This window comes from Bos indicus, chromosome 21, assembly GCF_029378745.1.
Source record: "Bos indicus isolate NIAB-ARS_2022 breed Sahiwal x Tharparkar chromosome 21, NIAB-ARS_B.indTharparkar_mat_pri_1.0, whole genome shotgun sequence".
Lineage (NCBI taxonomy): Eukaryota > Metazoa > Chordata > Mammalia > Artiodactyla > Bovidae > Bos > Bos indicus.
The window spans coordinates 67468538-67494865 of record NC_091780.1 but is presented as its reverse complement, the minus strand read 5'-3'; the positions used below and the strand labels follow the sequence as shown (position 1 = coordinate 67494865).

Below are 26328 nucleotides of genomic sequence, written 5' to 3'. Positions count from 1 at the left end.
TGTGATTCAGAGAGGCGCTGAGGCCTGGGCTGTGCCCACTGGGCTGACCAGACGCAACACAGGCAGTCATCTCGCTTTCTCTCCCCCACAGTCTGTGCTCAGGTCGGCAGCCACGCGTCAAAGCCAGTGGAGCCAAAAAACCACTAACAGGAAAAAAATTCCTCGCATCAAACCTATACATTTAAGTCCTCAACTATCACAAACATAACGAATTCATGTCCACTGATTTGATCCCAACCGTAAGATGATCATATATTATAAAATAAAAAATGTAGTTCAAGTAGATCTAAAGGTTAAAAACAAAAGCACCCCAGCCGTGTGCTCCCACAGTGCGCAGTGCTGGGGAATGGACGCTTTCAGAAACCCAAAGGCCCCGGGCAAGAGGCAGGGAAAGCCCACTTGGTGCCAGTCAGGGTGGGCTGCTGCTTTGATGGAGCCTGGAGGGTCAGAACAGTTTTTTGTTTCATATTTTATTACATCAATGGCTTGAAAATTTTTATTTAACTTCAGCAAATATTGGAAATAGAAAAATGAATTCTGCAGAATTTCACAAATAAATTTTTCAGTCTCTACTAACAAATGTTATCATTCGATGGCTAAGCAATTATAATGCTATGAACATTCACCACAATGAATGTGCTGAAATAGAAAACAAGCAAAAAGAGACATTAAAATATTACTTACAACAGCATTATTACAACATATTTTCTTTAAAATTCCAACATGAATTTTTATCACTTCAAAAGATATACAGCATTTCCATTATATTTGCAAACTTAACCTTATACATCTTTTAAAATCTTGAAAAAATTTTTAAGCAATCTAAAAAGCACTTAGCAAAGTTGATAAGTCTACGTAATGGAATACTATCCGCTCCAGTACAGACTTGAGTTCAGGAGAAGGGCTGTAAACACTCATTATCATACAACATGCATAGGCTGTACTGACCTTCCTTCGCTGGACTGTAACGTTACTGCAATTGTGCTTCACTATAAGGAGGGAACGCTGCAGAGGTCCGGGGAGTGGCAGAGAGAGGATTTGTTTTGAGCATTGCACAAGATCACTAGATTCAAATTAGCTAACCACCTCGAGTCAACTTGAGATAAAGTCTCACTTGATATCACAAGCTTGAATCCGGGGTCACTCAGGTTAGATCAGGCTAGACAAGAAACACGAGGCTCTCGGGTGAGCTGGCTGCATCCGACCTTTGCTCATATAAGCAGGGATCCAGTTAGTGTAATGCACTATTTGGCTTATTTTTGGTATGCAATTATACCAATAGTACAATCTGATAATCAGAAAGACAAAAATAGGGCATAGTTGAAATTAAAGTGACAACGAGCACACTTAGAGTGGCATGTGGCAACAGTCAGCTTTCCAAACTCAACTACGTTTTCATTTTTTGATCGGAGGTTTACGACCATCAAAGGATCTGGCAGGTTAAAAACTATCCAAAGCCATCTTGAGGAACTGACGTCTGGTGGGCGCAGACGCACGGAGACGACGTGGGGAGGCGGGGGTCTACCCTAACCTCGGGGTCCGGCTGACTCCACCGCTGCCGCCCCACGGCTCCCCACTCAGCATGAGCCGGCGGGGCTGCTTCCTGCTTACGGAGCGATCCTACAGAATCCATCACTGTTTCAGACCAGTCAAAACAATATTCAAGTAACAAGGTGTTCAAATGAGTAAGTGAAAAAATGTTTACCTAACACTTTACACATCTACATAAAATTAAATAAAACAAACTTTTAATGCATATGCAATACAATTTATATCTTTCAGGATTTCTAAACTAAAAGGTAAACTATCATTTGCTGCAATGGTACTATATTTTGCACAATAACTTATACTTAGGAGAAATTTTCCACAAAAAATATATATAATTATGACATTCACATTGATAATTTTTAAGAAGACAAAGCTTAAGTGAACACTGCATCTGAAGCAGCGGTCATCATGGACCCTTACACATCCAAACACAACCTGCGGACGCACCCAAGTCTTGGTATGTTAAAAAGGGTCGTCCCATAAATAAGACCAAACCACTTCGCTTCTAAAGGGAAGTGATTTCTTGCATTTACATCATTGCAAAGACAGTGTAATGAAACAGTTTAAAACACAGTGCCATCTTATGCATGAAACTGCAACGAAGGCAGTCAGGCAGAGACAACTATCTTTTTTCCTTCTAGCAAATGAAAACAACACACCCCTTTCCCTTGGCGAGATAGCCAAAAGCCAGTGGCCATGATGGCAGGTACACCGGCACCGTGACTCTTCGGGACTGGAGACCACCTGTTGCCAGGAGCCAGATCAGGGGACGTCTGAGCACAGACGGGCCTGGCACTGCCGGTGTGCCCGCCGTGCAGCACAGACCAGCGCCAGCCCTGAAGCACTGCCAAGCGGGATCGACTCTTGAGGGACAGAGCCTGGGGGTGAAGAGAGGAAGCACGACTGGCAGACAGACCGCTGCAGCGAGGTACCCGCTGCTTCTCTAACGAGCAAGGAGGTCTGGAGAAGAGGCCAGGTGCGGCAGGAGCCTCCAGGCCGCCTGTCCCCTTTTAGCAACGTGCAAGACTCCTGCCACCTCTTGCCCGTGTTTTCCTGCCATGTTCCAATTAGGCGGCAGGCTCACGAGAAAAACAGAACGGACCCTGCACAGTGCCCACTGTTACTGTGCTGCCCGCCTGGCACGAGTGGCGGGGGTGCCGGGCTGCTCGGAGGCTCTTCCTCACCAGCCCTCACGTGACCGACAGACACTGCGTGCAGGGATGGGTAGGTGATGGGCGCCAGGAAAGTCCTGTCTCACTCCCTTTCTGATAACCTTTCTCCAGATTTCAAAAAAAGAAGTACAATTCCAAACATTCTAGGTGTCTTGCTGACCCTCTTCCTAAAGAGAAAATCAGCTGACTTAAAAAAAAAAAAAAGAAAAAAAAAGCAAGGTGCGTGGGAGTCAAAACAACAAATTTTAATTGCATATTTCAAATTCTTAAGAATTCTGTTTATGCCTTAAAGCATCTGGAATTTTTTTCTTTTTGGTATTGAAAGCACAAAAAATACTTCATTGATGCAAAAACCAACAACAGAAAAGCTCCTTCCACATATTTAGTGCAGACTGAACCGACCACAGGCCAGGGAACGGGGCACACCAGGAGGCGCAGCGCAGTCTACCCTCAGCCGCTCCACAGGCCCATGGCCTGGCAAGAGAGTAAAAGTGATTCTGGAAGTTTTAGAACATTTGTTAAATAGCTGTACTTGTTCCCAGCCCAACCAGAAGGCATCACATTCCCTTTGCAGATGGTTTCTTCCCACCTGGACCCACTAGAACCAGTGACCCAACACGTCCCTGCCTGTTCTGTAACATCGAGGAGGGGGTGCTTGCACGGCGCGCACGTGACAGACAAGAGGCCGCGTGGAGAGAGGGACAAGAGGACAGCGCCCAAAGAGCACAGAGCCTTGAGAACACCATCGCCGGCCAGCCTCGCGCCCCTTATTGCCGCCCCACGTGACACCGAGCATCTGCACTCTGTCAAGCACCTGCAGCAAGGCCTCCCCGTCTCATCTCAGTGATGTCATCTTTGGCAAGCAATCAACTTTAAAGAAGAAATAAGACACTGAAACAGAAAAGAGGGTTGAAAACATGGTTGCCAAAAGGAGAAGGCACCAATTCCCAATGTACAAGCACCAGGTACAGTGTATGGACACTCTTGGAGCTGGGGGCAGGCAGGGGAAGGAGAAGACGGGGCGGCGCCCGTCCTGGGGTGACGACGCTGAAGGCAGCGAGTGCTGGGGTCCACGATCCTCCAAGGACAGTGCAGAGAATGAGCTTTCTACCACGCGGGCAGGGAGAGGGGAGAGATTTAAGCCAAGTGAATTTATAAACCATAATTATACCTACACTGAGGGGAAGGGGAGTTGTATCAAGCTGTTTGGCACGATAAAGGTTATGACGCAGTCTGCCAATATACGGTGATTTCCGAAGAAGCATGGTATCACTTAGGTGGATGCCTCAGAAAAGAACAAAGGAAACTTCCCAGAAGGCCAACGGGTCACAGTTACTCTGAAAATCACATTATGCACAAAGTAGGGACTGCAGGCCATGCAGGAACAGAGTCGCACCTCCGAGTGACTCCTTGCTCCGAAGCCGCCAACGGGGAAGAGCTGCCGTAGGTGGGCCGGGGCTCCATGGGGGCGGCGGGCCCCGGCGACGCAGGAGCGTGCAGGCCACGGGATCCCCGCACTGAGGCGGAGTGAGAGACACAGAGAGCTCTCGGGGAAGCGGCCCCGCACGAGGAACGAGCGGAGAATTAAGGCAGGTGTAGCCCAGGACTGCGAGTGTGTGCCTTTTTGGTAATAGCTGCTTGTCCACAGAGCTGTGATGCGGATGGCTGGGTGAAGTCTGGAGGTACCTGAATCCTGGAAAATGCAGGCGTCCACACCAAGCGCTCAAGCCACCAGAGCGTCTCAGGAGGCAGACGCGTATCTGACATCAAGAACAGAAGCAGCCTGAGCGAGGAGGAAACAGAGAAACACAAGACAGGTCACCAGAACGCACTGCTGACTCTGGTCTGGGGCAGCCCCCCTACCATCTCCGGCCCCATGGCTCCCAGGCCAGGGCGCAGAGGCGGAGGCTGTGCCAGGCCGCGTGGGCAGGTGAGTAGGCCTCCACGGCTACATGCCTGGACCTCCAGGCCCCACTATGCCCTTCCAGCTGTGTGTCCGGGGTGAGTTATCAGGGTCCTGATCAGCAGAAGGTACCCCAACACTGCAGTCTACCTCACAGGGTTAAGGCGGACTTCCGCACAAAGCCTTCAGGTGCACTGCTGGGAGTCCCAGCACCCACCCTGTTTAGCAGACAGCTACAACATAAAGATTGTAGGATCTTCTTATAAACTTCACTGCTGCTTCTGCTGCTGCTAAGTCACGTCAGTTGTGTCCGACTCTGTGTGACCCCACAGATGGCAGCCCACCAGGCTCCGCTGTCCCTGGGATTCTCCAGGTAAGAACACTGGAGTGGGTTGCCATTTCCTTCTCCAATGCATGAAAGTGAAAAGTTGAAAGTGAAATCGCTCAGTTGTGTCTGACTCTTCGCGACCCCATGGACTGTAGACCACCAGGCTCCTCCGTCCATGGGATTTTCCAGGCAAAAGTACTGGAGTGGGGTGCCATTGCCTTCTCTGTATAAACTTCACAGGCCTTTCTAGTTCTCCACTCTCATTTTTAAAGACTGACTGCTGGACCTAGGCCTCAAGATCATCGAGGGTCTCAGAGCTTGCTGCTCCCCCGTGGTGTCTTATTTCTAAGGAAACAGCCAAACTTAAGAGTCCAAAATCTGAAAACAGCTGTGCCTTCAGGTGAAATCCCAATTTATGAGAACTGTTATTAGTGAAATCAATTTCTCCTTAATAGTAATACACTTAATCGCTTTACACTTTAGAATGTTTACCTCCAAACCAGTCACCTTCAGCGTCATTCCACGCCTTTCTTGACACCTCCCCGGGCTCCATCTGTGCCCGCCCCTCCCCAGAGAACCCTGAGTCTCACACACTCAACCCTCGTGGGCTACTCTCCCTCCTCAGCTCCAAAGGAAGAAAGCCCACAGCTGATAGATGACCACAAACTTCTCAAATCTGTCTGCACTGCATAAACAGGTAAAACCTGTGGGCAGGCTGGATACCAGCAGACATCTTTCTGAGCTGCTGGACTCCACAGGAATGGAGAAATTACAAGCACACTAAGTTCTAAGCACTGATCAGACAGACGATTAGCTAGTTCCCTTAGGCCCTTGGTGGACACAGAGAAGCAGCTGGTCCTTACAGATTAATTTCCTTCTGCGGGCTAACACACAGAGACTGGAAAACCAGGGTGGCAAAGCAGGAGGCCTGGCGCCTTAAGAAGCATAAGAAAAAAGGGACTAAAGAAAAGGAAGGACAGACTTTCTGGGCTAGCAAGACAGGAGGAAACATGAGCTGACAGATTAAGCTCATTAATCAACGGATCAGGCCTAAGAAAATGACGACTCTGGGTCCTCAACCTGTGGTCACACTTTTCACGCTAACTCCGCTGGAGCCGGCTGGGATGAAACCTGAAGCGAAAAGAGATCGGAGTTTCCTCTCATTTCTGCTTCATGAGCCTTAAGTCAGAAAACAGACCTGGAAGAAAGCGTTCATTCTCCAAGTTCTAATGGCCCTTCCCCAGTAATCCTCATGTTCTCAATGCTTCCTGAACTGAGTCCAGGACTTCAGGGAAGGTAATCTGTTGTTAAAGGGCCAACTAGCTGTCAGATAAAGTCACTGCCCCAAGATAAAAACACCTCTTTTGCTTCTGTGCTGTCCTGTTGGTGGGCAGGCAGGGCTGGGTGGGTGTGAGTCAAGGAACCACTTGCACTGCCAGTACTAGAGACTGTGAAGACGACTGCAAATATTTGCTGGTAGCAAAATCTAAACAGTCTGATAAAATTAGTATGCTTCTAAAACGACCTCTTCTGACAGGTGTAGATGCCTCAGGGCCCTTTCTCAAACTGGCATATGGACGCAGAGGATGGGGGTGGCTGGCAATGCCGTGCTCTCAGGGCGCCCTCCTCACAAGGCCCATGCACGCACAGGCTGGGGCCTCCAAGTCCTGCAGCCAGGCTCTGGGAGCGAAGAGTCACAGGACAGCACAGAAGAAGTGACTTCCAAGTCTTTCCTGCCTCGTTTGGGGAAGATTTTGATGATAAAGTAATGAGTAAATTAATCTTCACATTAGAATTCTCCAGGCCAGAATACTGGAGTGGGTAGCCTTTCCCTTCTCTGGGGATCTTCCCAACCCAGGAATCGAACCCAGGTCTCCCGCATTGCGGGCGGATTCTTTACCAGCTGAGCCACAAGGGAAGCCCAAGAATACTGGAGTGAGTAGCCTATCCCTTCTCCAGGGAAACTTCCTGACCCAGGAATCGAACCCAGGTCTCCTGCATTGCAGGCGGATTCTTTACCAACTGAGCTATCAGGGAAGCCCACCATGTCAGTGAACAAACGCAAAAATAAAGTGGATGGCATGCACTCCCACCCCCTGGCCCTCCGCACTGTCTATGGGGAAGGGTGGGCGTGCAGGGGGCAGCCCCCTGCCGCAGGAAGCACGCAGGCAGCAGACGGACCCTGCAGCCTCAGGAACCTCCCCTCAATCTCTGCCAACTGGGCCAGTGGACTCAGTGCCACCACCCAGGAGGTCACAGGAACATCAGTTCCAGTCTGGAAATGCCAGGCAACCCAGGACCTAGGCTTGTCCCCATCAGTCCTTCAGCCGCTGGCCCCCCAACAGCAGCCAGGCTGGAGGTGTGGCAGCAGAGACTCACCAGGAGCCTGCAGACGCCCCTGTGAGCTCACACACCTCACAGGGGACAACATACAGTTCACATGACTGGACTCTACCGATCCTCAGGGCACTTCTGACTTATCGTTTCAGGGCCAAGTGGTTACTGTATTTAAGGAAATACTGGTAATGTGAAATATTCTGTGGCTAGAGAAAGTAGGGTGGACTTAAGAATCTGTCCAGGAATTAAAACATGAATAACGTACACAGTGACCAAGAAGTGACTAAAGCCAACACATACTACAGCATTTACGGGTAAGAGTCATTACTGACACAGCCGGAGCCTAAATCTACTTCTACAGCTGGAAAAGGTCATCAGTGAAGAAAGTAACTGGGGGTTGAGCATGAATCCAGCAGAGACCAGCTGGCTTCAGACTTACCTCGTCGTCCTCCTCAGGCATCTTGATGGAGCTGTCTGGGGACTTGACAGGTTTCTGGTTGCTGGGACCATTCTCTTCTTTCCCATGCTCTGCCTCCCATTCTTGTAAAACTTCATCTATGTTGAAGCGGCGTCGATAATTTACAAAAAAGTTTTTCACTTGCACCACTGATTTGTTCCCAATCACATCTGAGATGGCCTGGAAATCTCGGCCGTATTTCCTGATGGCTAAGGATGGAAGAAAGCGTCTTTTTCAACACAAGAGAAAAATAATAAAACACACACACACACACTTGAGACTCACCCTTGATCTAGATAAGGCAGCACGGGGGCTCCTAATAGCAGACACTATCTTAGTGTAGAAACCAATGGGAAGAGTAGCACGGCAGTCCACGTGCGAGACCAGTCACATGGTCCGCGTGCAAGACCGGTCACAGTCTGCGCTATCTGTCGTGTAGGGTCTGCACCTTCTCACCACACACCATGTGGTACAACTGAGGTCACCCAGCAGCTATCCTGTGCTGTGGACATTCCACACGGGCCTTTCCAGGGTCCCAGGACTAGAACAACCTTACATCCAACCTTACAGCCCTAACCCTCAATCGGTCCTTTCTGACTATTCAGAACCCAACAAGCAGCTGCTAAAATGAAATTTAGACACCGAGACTTCCAGATTAATGTTTACATCTTGTGAGACACGGGAAAGGAAAAAAGCAAAGCCCAAAGGGAACGCAGAAATTCAGCTAATATGATGTTCACTAGAAGGATGTCAGCTCACAGGAGTCTGTTAAAGGCAAGCGATGTCCTGGGAGCAGGATGGAGCACAACTGCCTCCTGAGGCGACTGCTCTGCCTAAGCTCTCTATTTATAAGCAGAGCTTCTACGTTTATAAGTACAAGCTTCTTGTTTATAAGTACAAGCTTCCTACCTTGTACAGCGAGCAGCTGCTCTTCCGTGGTCCAGCGGGCATTGCATTTCTGAATGACCTGGACATCCAAACAAGTGCTGTTAGCATACTACATTTAGGCGCGGGCATGTCCTTATGAGGATTAATCAATCTTATATCAGAATGTTAACATCTGCTAGGGTTATAATGAATGATGTCTATACCTTTCCTTCTAGAAGATGTGTACTGGAGACACAGTAAATTCTTAAACACATAAACTCAGGTGTGACTTCAAAGATGATATTTACATAATCTTACCTCTGGAAGTCGGTATGGTTCTATTCCACCATCAAGTTTTTCTTTTAGAGCACTATTCGTCTGTTTAATATTCTGAATCTAAGAGAAACAAGATTCTCATTTTAAAAATGAAAGACTTTTATAAAGGTATGAAAAGAAAACAAAACTATGAAAGTTAAAAGAAACAAAAAGCCAAGAGGAAAGAAGTTCCTGGTCTATATGACAGCCCCAAATACAAGGCCCCTGTTGCATCCTTTGAGAGCAGCTAACTATTAATAGATGTTTTAATTAACTTGCTGAGGGCAACAAACAAGGAACAAACAAAGAAGGGATGGTGGCAAGAAGGTTCCTGCACACACAATCCTAATCCAATAGCTCGTTAACAGGTGCCCACCTGGGCAACAGAAGGCACAATCTGAATCTGACGCCGACACCGCGCCTGGGCCCCCACCACACAGAGTGGGGCTGGGGGAGCAGAGCAGGCAGAATAAAGGCAGAAGCCCGCCCTTCAGACTTCCTTAAGGGGAGGGAAAAGCTATTTTTCCCCAACCTTATTTTGAGCAACTGTAACTTCTTCATTTTCTCACAAATTATCTTTTCCACATTCTTGCTTTGATTCAGTGGACCTAATCTTTCACTGAGCTTGCCTAATCAAAAGAAAGACACAACAGGACAAACCATTCCATCAATCCAGGGCTGCTCCTTAATTCTGCTCAGACTCCTGAGCAAGTGGGGTCACAGATGGGGCCCTTCTCACTCCGCTCTAGGTGGAGGGGAATTTCTGTGCCAAGCACCAGGGGAACTCTGGCCCTGGCACTTTCATTCTTGAATATCACTTGGGCAAATAAGAAAGCAAGCAGAGGAACAGGTTCATTTTTCCAAGGGAAACACCAAAAACATTTTGTGACCAGAAAGTGCCCTAGGCAAATGAAGAAAAGCAGCACTCTCAGAGCCAGGGAAGAGTTGGGAGATGGGTGGAGATACTGTCATATGGGCACTTCTAATACTTGTCTCTCTAAAACTTTTCATACTTACACAATTTCCAAAAATCCCACTTTCAACTACTTAGATTTCACTGATTTCCAGTTTCACAGATCCTTTCCTCCTGTGTTTTACTTCTCAAAGGTTTAAAGGCATCGGGTAGCGGGGGAGGAATACAGGAAAGATTTTTTGATGCTATGGGACCAGCAGGCAAGTAAATAAGACCAGCACTCCTAAGGACCAGAACCGACCCTGTCTGCCTTTAGAAGGGCCTCATAGTCTACCCGTCATACAGCCCACTCCACATCTTTTGATAACAGTGTCACGTCAGAACACAAAAACATCTGAAAAGAAAAATACTGGAAACATGCACAAAATTTACTCTACAGTAAAAACCATAAACTAGGACCATACTTTACTGAAATTTGCTTTAGTTTATTTTGAAAAGGTATACAAATCAGAAGAAAATACCCAAAACTTATTCAGAGTAAGTAATTCCAAGCTCTCATACCAGCATTAGTTAATAGAACACTCTTTGATAATATAGAGCAAAATCTTAGATTCTTCTCAGACCTTGCAGTTACCAACAAACCACAAAATATTGCAAGGCACTCAGATTACGTTCCCTGAATTCTGCAAATGAAGCCTAGAAACTTCCTATATACAATGAGCAAATTCTCAAGTCAGGGGTCTAAAATACCCCATGTTTGCCCCTCTCCTCAGGCACTCCAGTTACTCTATTCACTCTAGCTGGCTGTTCATACGACACAAAGCTGAGAGAGTGTGTGAGATCTATCTATCTCTCTATACTGCACTGGGATGAAGTGACATGCATCTTCCAAGGAGACCAATCTGTTTAAGTAACACATGCATCTTCTAAAATCAGTGGATAAAAAAGCATAGACATTAAATGAGTGGCTACAAGGTAAAATATCCACAAGTTCTGAACTAAAAGTTAGCTCAATATTCTCATTTACCTACAGGCCTTCTTCTAATCATTTGTGTTTACTAATAAGTGCAAGAATAGGGGTTAGTTGACAGAATTATGCCAACTGGAAAGGAAGCCAGAGTGGCAACAAGCTGGATAAGACACAGGATAAGAAAGTAACCAGCATGGAAAAAAGAACCAAACAAAGCAGTCCATTTGGCTTGGGGTCTTACCGAGGGCTCCTGGCTGAACACAACTTTCTTTTTCCTGCTTTACTGAGTATTTAGTGATTCTTCTCTAACGTCAGACCTTTTCATTCCCTCCACCCAGCAAGTCCTGATGCAACAGGCAGTGACTGTTGGCAAACCTGCCCCCAGTCCCCGTCTCACTTGTATCTTTGACAGCAACTGAGGATCTCCCTGGAGCTAGGAGGAGCTGGGCTGCAGAGCCCTGGTGCACAGAACGTCTAGGAGGTTCTGGGGAGGCAAGAGCTTTTCCTGCTGAAAGGGACAGGTCCGCTCGCCCCCCTCTTCTTACTACCCTGAACAGAGACACAAAGGTGATGAAATGGCTTCAGCAGTGTCCAGCGTGAGGCCACAAGCAAGATGAAAACCCTAAAAGCTAAGGATGTAGGAAACCCTGAAAGAATCTGGGGCCTCCGAGAGCAGCACTGAGCAGAGGAACTAACCAGCAACCACTGATGTTGGAATTTCTTGCTGTTTTATAAAAATAAAAAACAACAAACAAACAGCTCACTGTTTGAGCCATTGTTAGTCATGTTTTCTGTTACCATCGGATGAATGTGTCCCACACATACGACCAGACGTGGGGGCCTACCATGTGACTGACCACCATGGCCGTCTGGGAGTGCAGCGGGCAGGAGAGCTAAAGGGTGCAGAAGGCAAACAACTGGCCTCATCTCCCAGGAACTGAAGACTCTGAGAATTCGCTCTTTAGTAATGTCAACTCTGGGCAGCTACCTTTAAATAAAACATTCTTGCTCTTGATCCTGGCTCTGAAAACTGAAGGCTCTCTATCTACCAGTAACGGCTCTGTGTGAAAGGGTCTCATCCCCTTTCCATGTTGATACTGCACAGCAAGCATCAGAAACTCACCTGGCCATGGGACTTAAGCCCCAGGAGAGGGAGATGAAATGCAGAGGGGAGCCCCGGCCCTAACCAGAGAGCCCTCCGCACACACATGCAGCCTACAAGTCCTCATGCATCCTGTACCATCAGGCAGACAAGGAGCAATCTCCTTGTTTGAGAAGAGGCCCAGAGAGATTAACTGATTCTCCTAAGATTAGAATACAGCTCTGCCAGCAGCTGGGACAGATAGCCAAGCCCGTGAGTGCGTGGGGCTGGCTCGGTCCTGGGTTGTGCGCTTCCTGCACCAGAGGAAGCAGGCCACCCTGCTCTTCTCATCTCGTCCAAGCAGCGAGAACTGCCAGTCCACAGTTCACCTAGAAGTCAGGGTGGGGGTCGGGGGAGACGACTAAGGCAAGGACAACACTGGGCCACTCGGCTGACTTCTCAGCTTGACTTCTGTGCAAAATGAGACCAAAAGGATGAGTCATTTCCCACACGAGGCACAAATAATCAGGAAAGGATTCATTTTAGAAGCACTATTCTTTACAAGAGCACCAAAAAAGTACCAAACATGTAGGAGTAACTCCAATAAAAGAAACAGAAGACTTGTTCCCATCAAGAACTACAAAATTTTGGAAGAAACAAGATCACAGAAGTGCGGGGACAAATCATGTTCGTGGGTGAGAAGATGTTAACTCTCTACCTTGATCTACAGATTCAACAGCATCCCAATCAAACTCTAGTAAAATTACTTTTCTGGAAATTGAGAAGGTGATTCTAAGTTTTATATGGAAACACAAGGGCAGGGATCCATGACAACGTTGGAAGACTCCCCTACCACAAAGCGCCATTTATAATCTGTGTATCGTCAGGACCATGCGGTGCTGCTGAAGAAAGGAGAAACCCAACTCCAGACCCGACCCATACACATGATGGACACTAGATTTAAAACAAAGGTCCCACAGCCTTCTAACAGGAAGAGGGCAGTTTTTAATGACTACTGCTTGGTAAACTAGATACTCATGTGGAAAAAAAAAACAACCCCAAACGTAACAACAAAGAAAAACATTCCAGGTAAACTGAAGATCAAAACGCAAAAGGCAAAACCAAGCTTGTAACACAGTGCCTCATGACCTCAGGAAGGGTTCCTAACAGAACTCAAGAGTACCCACCACACAAGACAAGAACAAGAAACTGGACCACCTCAAGACTAAGAGCATCAGTTCATCAAAGATACCACTAGGAGGGGCTGGGGGCAGTTCAGTGGCTAAGACTCCGTACTCCCAGTGCAGGGGGTCCAGGTTCGACCCCTGGTCAGGGAACTAGATCCCACAGCCGCACTAAGGATTCGCATGCCACAACCAAGACCTGGTGCAGCCAAATAAATACTAAGGAAAAAAAAAGATGCCACTGAGTGCGTAACAAGGCAGGCCTCCAATGGGAACGTGAGACAACCCCCTGCCAGCCCCGTAATTCCACAACGTGGGCACAGTAGAGTGGTGGGGGGAGGCGCTGCTGGTGTCCAGTGGGTGGAAGCCAAAGCTGCTGCTAAATGTCCTGCAAGACACAGGACAACTTCCCACAAAGAGAGTTATCTGGCCCAAAAAGTCAGCTGTGCTACGATTAGGAAATCCTGCCAGGGTGCAACCAACACTCACATAAAGTGACACGACCAGCCTGGGAGACAGTTCTCTAGCGCTGGATGTGTGCACACTCAACAACCTGGCAACTGCACCCTGAGGGGTGTCTCCAACAAGCACACACACACAGCACACCAAGAGGCACATCAATCTCGTTCCTATCAGTGCCCAGTAACAGTCAACAAGGGGAGACAAGCCAAACCCAAAGGAGAAGAGGAGCAGGGACAAAGGGGAGGTCAATGGGGTGCCGGAGACCATGTTCCAGGTCTTGACCAGATAGAGGCTACATGGGTGTGTTCATGTTATGAAAATCACTGAGATCTGTATCTAGATTGATACAGATATGTAAAATTTCAATTTCATGGTTAAGTTAGGAGAAAAAAAAAATCAATGGGCCTAAGATCCTCTGTCCAATTCCTTAGAAACAGAACACCCCTCTGAGACTTGTGAAGTGAGTGAGCAGCGAGAGCATGGCTGCAGTGCAGGGCCACTCTTCGCCAGGATGGGGTGCACGGCACCTGTCGTTTGATGGACACCAGCTCCAGGTCCAGTTGTCTCAGCACCGTGGTAGCAGCAGTGGCATTGGCAGAAACAGCCTCCACGTCTTCTTGAGAAAGAAACATTCCTTTTGGAGGTTTCCTTTTTGCTCTATTTTTAGCCTGAGTACTATGTTTTTCCTTTTTGATCTGAGGAATCGTCTCAGTAGGGGGCACCTGCATGGTACACATATTTGATAAATGAGAAAGTGAAAAAATTAAAATGTCAAGTGAATAGCAATAAGCATATTTTAACATGGCTCCAAACAATCTAAGACATATACCATACCATACCAAAATAACCACGCACAAATTCTAAAACACAGTTAACAGACAAAGAACATCAGCTAAAGAAACAACTCAAAGTGGACTCCACCTCCTTCCTTTCCAGACACATCTTTATTCTATAAACCTCTGACAAGAAGCATGCCTAGCTTCCGGGAGGAACACAGGAAAAAAAAATAACCTGTGCTCCCTTCTGGTGAGCTGTATATATATGAATAAGGAATGAGTTCATCCTAAGAGTCCCCAGCAATGTGGACAGACATATGGCCACGGAAAGAAAAAAAATGAGTCAGCACTTGTTTAAGGATCCATTTAAACTCCTTAAATCTTGATAGAAGGCTATAAAAATAAAAACTTGAATATGAAACTTGTTTATATACCCCTTTTTTGGGATGACACACTTTTCATGGCATGTAACCTGCTTCAAAAACTATAAGCTGTCATTTAGAAATGTGTGACTGCTGCTTATTTTTTAAAATGCTCTTTCTAAAACCAAAACCTTTGGAAATGAAATGCACTCACATCTTGGCAAGGAAAGGATAACATCTATTGGTAATCATTTTAACAAGAAGTTTAGGTTAACTGACATCTTGTTAGTCTGTTAACACTGGCTGGTAAAGCTGAAAATACATTCAAGCTTGTTGCTTCACATTTTAAGACAGATAAAAACACCATGCAGACTATGATGGTAGCAATAAGCTCTCAAACAAGTGGTAATAAACAACACATAAAAATCTGAGTCAGCAATAACCTGTGCTCTGTAACAGCACGGTCAGTGTAGATCACCGACTGACCAGGTCTGTGTTCAGACATTTCAGCACGTTAAGAAGCTAAGAAACTAAAGAAGAAACTAACCATTTTTCTTTTCAGATCAGAAACTGTGCTATATAAATAAGAATTATAGAAATTAATATAAAACCAAGCCTCTTCTCTTTCATTTAAAATGTTCCACTGAAGAACCTAATAAATAACAATGCATCAAAAACAAAGCTTACTAAAAACTTCAAGTTCTATTTGATTTCACAAACAATGTAATTTAACTAATCCTTAAAATGATCTGGGCACTCATATAGATCACTGGTGAGAGTGCCATCCAGAGAGTATGACCAGTTTCCTATTTGATAATAATATTTTATGCCAAAAGAAGCCTTAAGAATATATCTAGAACATTTTGACTCAATAATTCAACTTCCAGAAATTAATTCTAATAGAAAAAATTAAGTGCACAAATATGTAGTTATGGTATCAGATTTCAGCATTAATTATAGGGAAAAGATTGTTAAAAATTTGTATAAATTAACTCAATTATAAAAGATTTGTGACAGAATAACAAACATACTGCTATGCATACAAATATATTCAACATAAAAATACATCAAGATTTAGCAGTAGCATTCCTCAAGAAACTAGAAACAGTGTTGCCACGTGGTCCAGTGACCCCACTCCTGGGCATATATAAGGACAAATCTGTAATCCGGAAGATACGTGCACCCCTCTCTTCACAGCAGCACTATGCACAACAGACAAGCCATGGAGACAACCCAAGCGTCCACTGACAAGATGAAGGGATAGAACAAGACGTGGTACACATACACCGGAATCACTGCCTTATCACGGTGAACGGCTTGTTTAACTCAAGGAAGCTACACACCATGCTGTGCAGGGCACCCAAGACGGATGGGTCACAGCAGAGTTCTGACAAAACGTCATCCACTGGAAGAGGGGATGGCACACCACCCCGAACCTCCCGCCAGTATACTCGCCCTGAGAACCTCACGGAGCGCATAAAAAGGCAAACAGACATGACACCGCACGATGAGACCCCCCAGGTCGGAAGCGTCCAGTGTGCTACTGGGGAAGAGCGGGAGACGACTCCTCAGCCGGAAGAAGGAAACAATGCTATCTGCCACAACATGAGCGCAACGAGAGGATCATACTAAGTGAAGCAACACAGAGAGAGGCAAGTATCACACGATTTCATTTATATGTGAAATCTAAAATAGAACACAAATGACCTTATCTATGAAACAAACAGAATCACATACAGAACAGACTTGTGGTTGCTGGGGGGAGAGGTGGTTGGATTGGGAGTTTGGGACTAGCAGAGACAAGCTTTATATATTTAATGCAAAAACATGGTCCAAAAACATAGCACAGGGAACTATATAATATGGCAACCCACTTCAGTATTCTTGCTTGGAGAATCCATGGACAGAGAAGCCTGGCGGGCTACAGTCCATGGGGTGGCAAGGAGTCAGACATGACTGAAGTGACTGAGCAGGCACACACACATATTTTACAAAGAAGGTCATCTCAAAGAGTCACCAAAATGTTAACAGTGATAATGGGTAGGTGCTTCGTCACTTCAGTCGTGTCTGACTCTTTGCATCCCCATGGACTGTGTCCCACATCCCACATCTCCTGTGTCCATGGGATTCTCTAGGAAAGATACTGGAGTGGGTTGCCATTTCCCCTCCAGGGAATCTCCCTGACCCAGGGATTAAACCCACGCCTCCTGCACTGGTAGGTTTCCCTGGTGACTCAGCTGGTAGAGAATCTGCCTGTGGTGGAGGAGACCCTGAGTCAGATTCCCGGGTCGGGAAGATCCGCTGGAGAAGGGATAGGCTGCCCACTCCAGTGTTCTTGGGCGTCCCTTGTGGCTCAGCTGGTAAAGAATCTGCCTACAATGCTGGAGACCTGGGTTTGATCCCTGGGTTGGGAAGATCCCCTGGAGAAGGGAAAGGCTACCCACTCCAGTATTCTGGCCTGGAGAATTCCATGGACTGTATAGTCCATGGGGTTGCCTGAGCAACTTTCACTTTCACTCCTGCATTGGCAGGCGGCTTCTTTACCAAAGACCTGATAAAGGGTGATGATGTTATAAATCATTTTCATTTTTTCCCTTTTGTTTAGCTGTTATTTCCTACATATCTATAAAAAAACATTTATTATTGGTATATTTTTAGTTTAGGTATGTCTAGACTCTTTTCTTTTTTTCATACTTCAGTACCTTCTGAGACAGAAACTTTTAGATTTTAATGAAACAACAGACACTTATTTGAACACATGTACAAGTAATACCAATGCTGGGATTCCACACTCCAGCCTGAATGGGACTCCAGCGGACGGACACCAGAGGGCTTGGGACCTCTGCCCAAGCGGTGGGGGCCGCATCAGGGACCGCCTGCAGGGAGGTCTGCATTGTGGGGGTTTCCACTGGGCCACAGTGACAAGGCCTGGTGTCCTCAGAGGGTCCTCAGGGATCCTACACGTGCTTTATTCAGTTATGAATCAGCAAAAGAATCCAAGTTTATCACCCTCATTTCAAAGGCTAAGATCACCCAGATACCCCCTTGTTCTCAGTGAACAGTTTATAATAAATAAATGCTATAAATATACCCCCCAAAGTCATATATGATTGTAGGGGTTTGTGGGTCTCTTGAATCCAGAGACTAAACACCTCTGGCATCATGGTTTTTAAAACGTGAGAGAGATTAAAGTTTCTCCATGACCTAGAGGGCACAGGCCCCGGGCGCCCACAGGAGGAAGGAGCCCACGGCCGAGAGGAGGGCAAGAGGCCCCTTTCTAACCTGCTGAGCGAGTGCCCAGCAAAGAGGGCAGTGAGGACTGCTACCCTACAGAAAACCTCTCATTAATGCCATCTTCCCCTTTAAGGCTTCCTTTCTTATATTTCTTGGCAAACAAAACTCTTAAGTTCTATAAAGCAAGGTTCAGTTCAGTTCAGTTCAGTCGCTAGGTCGTGTCCGACTCTTTGCGACCCCATGAATTGCAACATGCCAGGCCTCCCTGTCCATCACCAACTCCTGGAGTTCACCCAAACTATGTCCATCGAGTCAGTGATGCCATCCAGCCATCTCATCCTCTGTCGTCCCCTTCTCCTCCTACCCCCAATCCCTCCCAGCATCAGACTCTTTTCCAATGAGTCAACTCTTCGCATGAGGTGGCCAAAGTACTGGAGTTTCAGCTTTAGCATCATTCCTTCCAAAGAACACCCAGAACTGATCTCCTTCAGAATGGACTGGTTGGATCTCCTTGCAGTCCAAGGGACTCTCAAGAGTCTTCTCCAACACCACAGTTCAAAAGCATCAATTCTTCGGAGCTCAGCTTTCTTCACAGTCCAACTTTCACATCCATTCATGATCACTGGAAAAACCATAGCCTTGACTAGACGGACCTTTGTTGGCAAAGTAATGTCTCTGCTTTTTAATATGCTATCTAGGTTGGTCATAACTTTCCTTCCAAGGAGTAAGTATCTTTTAATTTCATGGCTGAAATCACCATCTGCAGTGATTTCGGAGCCCCAAAAATAAAGTCTGATACCGTTTCCCCATCTATTTCCCATGAAGTGATGGGACCAGATGCCATGATCTTCGTTTTCTGAATGTTGAGCTTTAAGCCAACTTTTTCACTCTCCTCTTTCACTTTCATCAAGAGGCTTTTGAGTTCCTCTTCACTTTCTGCCATAAGGGTGGTGTCATCTGCATATCTGAGGTTATTGGTAATATTGTTTCAAAACTCATACATACCACGATGTCTCCTGAAAGTGAAAGTGAAGTCGCTCACTCGTGTCCAACTCTCTGTGACCCCATGGACTGCAGCCTGCCAGGCTCCTCTGTCCATGGGATTTCCCAGGCAAGAATACTGGAGTGGGCTGCCATTTCCTTCTCCACGGCATCTTCCCAACCCAGGGATTGAACCCGGGTCTCCCGCATTGTAGGCAGACACTTTTACCGTCTGAGTCACCAGGGAAGCCACCAGGGAAGTCTCCCATGTGGCACTTAATATATTAAGTAGACTAAGGAAAAAGAACGCTTTACTTTGAAACTAGTAAATGAAATGTATTTGCCTTAGTAATACTAGGGGAAAAAATACCTCCTTTTTGCTTTCCTTGTTTTGATCAATCTCCATGTCAATGGGGTTATTTCCATTTGTTTCTTCCAGTTCATCCTCACTGGAAGACAAAAACAAGTTACTCAAAGATTATTTTGTGCTAATTCTATTTAATATACAAATATAAGCAAGAAATTGATTTAATATAAAATTAGTATATGTTTTCAGAATGTTGAGAAAAATGTTTTTACAATTCAAATAAAATACCAACGCCATAGTTCTTTTAGTCTAAATGATTTAAAAAGCTATTGAAATAGGTTTCTACCTCCCAAACCAAGCCTAGAACATTGTCACTTTATATTTGTAAAGTGTTTTCTCTCAACTAAAAATATCAAATTTAAGACTTTAATTCTCCTTAATTATCTAGTAGAGGACCAGGACATGATCATTAGATATAACTGAGAAATTATTCAAGAATACAGGTTCATGATATTGAGAATAAATTCACCCACAAGTAAAAACTCATTTTCATGTCCCATCTGTGTACCCACAGCTACACAATTCTGAGAATTTGAGAAAGTTTCTGGTGGCCTAAAAAACTCAAAGTGAACTTCAAAAAGAACGCTCACACCGATACGGTGCTTCAAATGCTTTTGTTTATATCCTTCCATGAAGTATTAAAAAAACAAAAAAGCTCTGTCCGGGGTAGGAGCTTTACAAAAAATGAGCATGACGGCTCCCAGAGGCCAGACAGCTGCCATGTCTACCCGCAGCTAAAGCCAGCTGAGCAGGGCTGGTGGCACAGCACTCAGGGCTTCAAGTGTCAACACCCCTTGTCTCATGGGCCCACCCCGGTGGGACGCCCACCGGCACCCCGTCCTCTTCTCTCTACCCAGGCCCACACTGTAAGCAGTTCTGGCTGAGGAAGGCGCTGAGAGGAGAAAGGGCTGGGGGCGGAGGGGATTCTCCCCGGCCCTGCCATTCCCTTCACGGGCAGGTCCCGCCAGAAAGTCAGCTGTCTCCTGGGGTCTTCCAGGGGCCCGTGTCCCTCCTCTGTCTGCGTCCTGATGGTGGTACAGGTGCACAGGGCAGACAGGAGCACCCGTAGGCAGACGGAAAGTGAGAACTCGGGCATGTTCGCCAAACCATTATGGTTCCATCCTCAAGGATGACAAATCCCAATCTTTCTTTTTTAGATTTAATTCTGATTCCAACTTAGTAAACTGCACCTGTTTGTAGTAATAGATTTACTTCACAAACAGTGAATTAAACCTAAGGTATAATAAAAACAAAAAATGTTAATCAAAAGTTGCTAACACTAAAAACAAATTCAATAGTTTGCTGCTTTTCTTTGGTTACAGAGAGTACTGACCCATAAATAGACCCACTGGTTACACGTGATACAGACCAAAAAATATGCAGACTGTCAAGGTCAACAATTTCACAGAATCTTACAGCTGGAAAGAGCTCTGCACATGTTCTTCACATTGCTCTCATTTTATACTTGTGCCCAGACCTTAGAATTCTCCAGAAGTGACACCTGATTATCGACTTGTCCCCACACATCATTCCTTTCATTTGAAATCATAAAACACTCTTCTGAGACAGGGCCATGAAGATCATAGAGTTTACTTTATTCCTTCATTTTATTTTTGCATTGTTAATTTATAAAAGTAATATAGAAACATAATTTTTAAAAGCCACCTATATTCCCACTAACACAAAACCCATTCTGTGTCTTGCCTTCAGACCTGAGGAGACAGAGGCCTGGGGATGAGTGCATGGACCCCACCAGCAGGCCTCTCACTGAGACCAGAACCCACTTCTGTGGGTAAGCACAGGCCACTTCCATGCCTCTGTGTACAAAAGGCTGCGGGTGTGGCGTCTCAGGTGTGTCCTGCACACTGAGCTGTCCCTAAGACTAAGCTCCTTATAAAGAAGTCATAAAAGGATCCCCTACCAGCGCTCTCGCTCACATACACAGAACAGATGGTCGAGAAAGGGAGGAAGGAAATCTCAACTGCAGATTTTTAACAAATCAGACATAAAAACATGTCAGCTGAATCCTGCAGAAGTACATGAGTAAATTTCAACCCGGGAAGTAAGAGATTCCTTTTTGCTAAAGGATACACCCCCCTAAGGGGAAGAGAGGAACGTGTGGGGAAGTTCACTCACTGTGACTGCAGAGTGCTGAGGAAAGATGCCTTCAGAACGTTAACACCCTGAACGCAGCTCATCTGTGTAAATTTTGGGTCCACTCTGAAGGCCCTGGGGAAACTGGTTCCCCTCCCTTTCCTCTGTGTGTCCACCTGCTCCTAGAGATGCCAGGGCCGTCAGAGCTCCCCGGACGGCTGGGACACCACCCGTGCCTACTGACCTCTCCTCCCGCTCACGCTTCTGTCTCCGAGCGTGGCGGTCCATCACGCTGGTTTTAGTCCTCGTCTTCTTCCAGGAGTAGTAGAACTTCACCAGACTTGCTATAGATTTATCAGGAAGCTAGACAGAAGAGATGAGCTGGTTCAGGTTTAATCTTTAAAAATCAAATGTATGTACATATATTTTGTAAGGATCACGCTCACATATTCAGAAATGTCGTAAGTCACAGTCATTTTTCTCTGAATTCATAGAACCCTCATCGATACAGTTTCAAATGACTGAAGTTTTGACTCCAAGTGAAACTTGGCCCATGAAAGACTGCAGAGTCAGTTTAAGATGAATCAGGGTTTTCACACAGCTGAAGCTTCTAACAATTTCTAGGTTGTTTTTTAAGGAATTCATTTTAACACTAATGTGACCGTCAATTAGTGTTCATGGTAGGAGTCCACCAAATACCATTCTAAAACGTGAGGGATCGGCAGAACTCCTCGAGGAGACAGTGCCTCCGATGCTGCGCCTCACCCATTCCCCGTCAAGAGACCCTTTCTCTCAGGACACTCTGGGCAGTCCTGACCCAAGAGCTGGGCCGAGGGGCTATCAAGCGGGGAGGTGCGAGGAAATGTTGCCCACCCAGCAGCTCCCACTGCACCAAACACAGGACCTTTCACACTGGAGGAGGGCAGCCCTCCTGGGGCGCTGGCGCACACACACAGTGGTCTCACCTACTCACCATTTGTTGGATTCTATGAAAAGTTTTCCCGTGAAAACTAAAGGCTTGCTCAAACAAGACTTTATCTTCCACAGTCCACTCATCTGGGAAGGGGGTAAAGTTGGGCAAATCAGCCAATGATTTTTCAATATTATGCTTATGCCAAAAGAGCATCCCAAGAGCCTAGAAAAATAGTATCAGTGAAATTTTTAGACCAACAATGTGACTAAAACATCGTGGAAATGAGGCTGGCAAAGGGAAGCACATTTTACACCCTGACGAACACACATGGGAACTCACAGACACTGCTGCTGTGCCCCTCTGTGCACTAACCCGTCCAGCTCAGGCCCCACAAGGTAAGTCCCCATCTTCTCATGACTCAAACTGGAATACAGGGGCCTGAGAAACCCAGTAACTTGCTGATGGTCACAGTGGACAATGGCAGAAGCAGCGGGCTCTGGAATCTGCGCTCGTAAAAGGGTCACACTCTAGTGCCAGTGGACATGAAAAGAGAAAGTGACTCAAAAAGCACACCACTGTTTTCCTTTGGCCAAAAAGTTCAAACATAAAGAGTTTCGTTTTTCAGCCCAGAAAGGAAAAAAAATACAAATGAGTAAGGAACAAAGTAGAAACAAGAGAATTCAGGAATACTTTTCTAAGAAAACTCCCCGCAATTCTACTTTACAGTGGAAATAATCATACTTTGGGAGACCAAAATACTCACAAATTTCATACAAGTGCACTTAGCAGTCACCCAATAACAGTTACACTTTCTAAACAAAATGAAAAATTAATGATTTTCTAAGCAGCTTTGTGAGGTTCAAGAGCAGGTTTTGGAGAAAGAGACATACATTTCTTGCTTCAAAAGATTCTGGAACTACCTTCTTGTAACTGCCTTCCCTAACAGTTCTACCAGATAAAACAACCAAAAGTGAGGCCATGGCAGAAAGAAAGGGTCCATGTCTATGTAACCAAAATTAGTGGTATCCTTGGGCATTAGGGTAAATGAAAAAAGATTATTTACAGGCTGTAAAATCTAGATCAATACAAAGGAAAGTATTAATCTGACTTAAGGTGATAATCTGAAAAAAACTGTAACTAAAAATAAGGTTGAAATAAGATATCATGCTTCTGGAGAAAAATTAATCTTGTGGATTTCTCATTAATTGGCTCCAAACAATTCTTAACAACTGAGTAAAATTTTACAACCTGAAAAATGATTCAAAACAATTAAAACAGGTCTGAGTAGACTTGAGTGTGACAACATGAGTCAAGAAACCACAAGATCAAGAAACAAATCATATATTCAAGTAAGAAAGCACTGTGCCCAAGTAGACCTGAGCAGGGAGGACCGGCGGAGCCCACAGACGCCCCTCCAGGCCAAGGGTCTCTACTGCTCATCTCAGGCAGTAACAAGTAGATCAGAGCCCCTGTAGCACTGCCAGTAACCACCAGACATGGCTAATGAGGAAACCATGCTGCCTAACACACAGAACACGAGACACCTAACAACTGAGCTATAAAACCCATTTTTAACAACAACAAAATCCCACCATTACCTGCTCCATGTTGTACCCATGCTTCTCTTTGGCAATGGCGATGTATTCATCCACTGAAAAACAAGACAGGAGGCCGTGAACAGGAGCAGGAGGGCACGGTCTACGGGCACCAGAACTGCTGTTGACTACATATATACTCAGGCCTGCCATGCACGAGGATGAAGACAAAGGCAAGACAGGAGCGGAGCAGAGTCGTACAGTGTCACCTCGTGATGGATCTCACATATGCAGATCTCACAGAGAAGTGGCTGGACAAATAAATACTCACAGTGCTTATTTCTGGATGGTGAGGTTGTGATTCTGGTTTTTTCTTTTTTTAAAACAAGGTTCTACTTAAATTTTCTATGATAAGCAAATATTACTTTGGTACTTGAAAACATAATTATTTATAAATAAAAAGAAATATGAAATGGGGGTTTATTCTCAGATGGAAGAGCAAGCAACCTACTTTCATGTTAAAGAAAATCTAGGAGATAAACCCCAGGAACTACACGTCCCAGGTTGCCCCCAGAACAGGAAGAGACCGCTAACAAACAGCACCTCCTTCTGCTCCTGTGTGACTCTCCTTACCAACTACAAAAGCAAGGCGAACTCAGAAAGGAAAACGCAGGGAGCACAGAATTGCAGGAAACAAACACAAGGCCCTTCCCTCAGATCTCACTTTCCAGGGGCAACGACCAGACCCGAGCTGAGGGACAGGCTGAGGGCGACAGAGCCAGCAGAAGACGCCTGAGAGAGTCACAGCGCCTGGTCTCAGCACGAGATCCAGCTCCACGGTACCATCCTCCCTAGCTGCGGTCAAGCTGACCACCAAGTGGGAAACAGAAATCAACTCTGAGAGTGAATGCAAATTCTTTAGCATATGTTCTAATACCAGGGGGGATTTTTTTCCACTGACAAAAGACCCAATTTAATTCAGATAGTAACTACATATAGTGCATTTTAATAGTAAGGCACTAATTTTCTGGGTTGTTTTTTTTTTACATCTAATATACTCACAAACTGACTGGCTACTCCACTGAGTAAAATTCCAATTTACCTGAGAGTCAGTAAATGATAAAGGCCCTCGTTTATCCCCAAAGTTGAAACTGGTGATTTTTTAATTGGGGGCTGAAATGTTTCAAAGTACATCCCTTGCTTATTACTTCACAACAGGGTATTATGCCAAATAACAGAAAAATGATGGAAGGTTCTTTAAAAAAAAAAAAAAGCCTTGAAAAGTAAGGTTGCTAAAGCTGGTGGCTGCATGGCTGCCTGAGAGAAGCCTAAATGCTGCCCAAGGCACCCCAGACCCTGGGGGTGGACCTCAGGTCAGAGGACAAAAGCCAGGTAATGAGATGTGCTCAAGTCAAGAACACGTGAGAGGAAGAGAGAAAAAGAAACTAGAGTCAACTGATGGTCAGCCCTGGAGGTCTGCTTTATGGGTTCCTTCTTTTTATAAATATCTGCTGAATGAACAATAAACGCACCTCAAACCTCTGCTATTTAGTCTCTGTGAGCATACAGGTTTCCAGAAGCTCTTACTTACCTTAACAGATATGGAATGTGTGGTGTGTGCACACATTCAGTCATGTGATCCCCAGTCAGTCACATGGTCTTTAGGCAAGTAAACACACAGGCCGGCTGTTATGCAGGAGCCCTTGGGAGCCTGCCCTGCCCACCCTCTCAGGGCAGAACCACAGTCTGCTACATCAGTAACAGTCCACTAAAATGGTCCCCATTGTTTCTGATCAGATTTACCTAAAAACCTTACAAGGGAAACAAAACCATCCTTTAGATGCTTTTTCTATCTTTATCTGTTCTTTTGTTTTTATATAAGAAATTAACTGGTGGTAGGACCAGTAAAACAGACTAAAACAGTGGATCCCAGCTGCTGCTGCTAAATGTGGATGTAATATGTGCCATGTTGTACACAGATTGCCGGGAGAAATACCAACAACCTCAGATATGCAGATGACACCACTCTAATGGCAGAAAGTGAAGAGAAACTAAAGAGCCTCTTGATAAAGGTGAAAGAGGAGAATGAAAAAGCTGGCTTGAAATTCAACATGCAAAAAACTAAGATCTATCCGGTTCTATCATTTCATGGCAAATAGAAGGGGGAAAAATGGAAATAGTAACAAATTTTCTTTTCTTAGGCTCAAAAATCACTGTGGATGATGACTATAGCCATGAAATTAAAAGACACTTGCTCCTTGGAAGGAAAGCTATGATAAACCCAGACAGCATATTAAAAAGCAGAGATATCACTTTGCCACCAAAGGTGTGCATAGTCAAAGCTATGGTTTTTCTAGCAGTCATGTATGGATGTGAGAGTTGGACCATAAAGAAGGCTGAGCACAGAAGAATTGATGCTTTTAAACTGTGGTGCTGGAGAAGATTCTTGACAGTCCCTTGGACTTCAAGAAGATCAAACCAGTCAATCCTAAAGGAAATTAACCCTGAATACTCATTGGAAGGACTGAT

The 26328-nt window shown here is 45.5% G+C and overlaps 1 protein-coding gene across 2 annotated transcripts in view; it reads right to left on the bottom strand.

The window, feature by feature from the left end:
• Window positions 1-482: 482 nt before the first annotated feature.
• The window catches only part of RCOR1 (REST corepressor 1), a 117568-nt gene continuing 91722 nt past the window's right edge, over window positions 483-26328 (bottom strand). The window contains exons 4-12 of one of the 2 annotated variants that reach the window (XM_070775782.1): window positions 23863-23915; window positions 22325-22486; window positions 21596-21714; window positions 19261-19339; window positions 14065-14259; window positions 8931-9008; window positions 8655-8712; window positions 7728-7954; window positions 483-4503 (exon numbers count right to left, since the gene is read on the bottom strand). In XM_070775782.1, the coding sequence (XP_070631883.1) occupies window positions 4462-4503; window positions 7728-7954; window positions 8655-8712; window positions 8931-9008; window positions 14065-14259; window positions 19261-19339; window positions 21596-21714; window positions 22325-22486; window positions 23863-23915 (1013 nt within the window). In that variant the 3' untranslated portion in view covers window positions 483-4461. The remainder of the gene's footprint in view (window positions 4504-7727; window positions 7955-8654; window positions 8713-8930; window positions 9009-14064; window positions 14260-19260; window positions 19340-21595; window positions 21715-22324; window positions 22487-23862; window positions 23916-26328) is intronic. The other variant, XM_070775783.1, reaches the window with a different exon arrangement.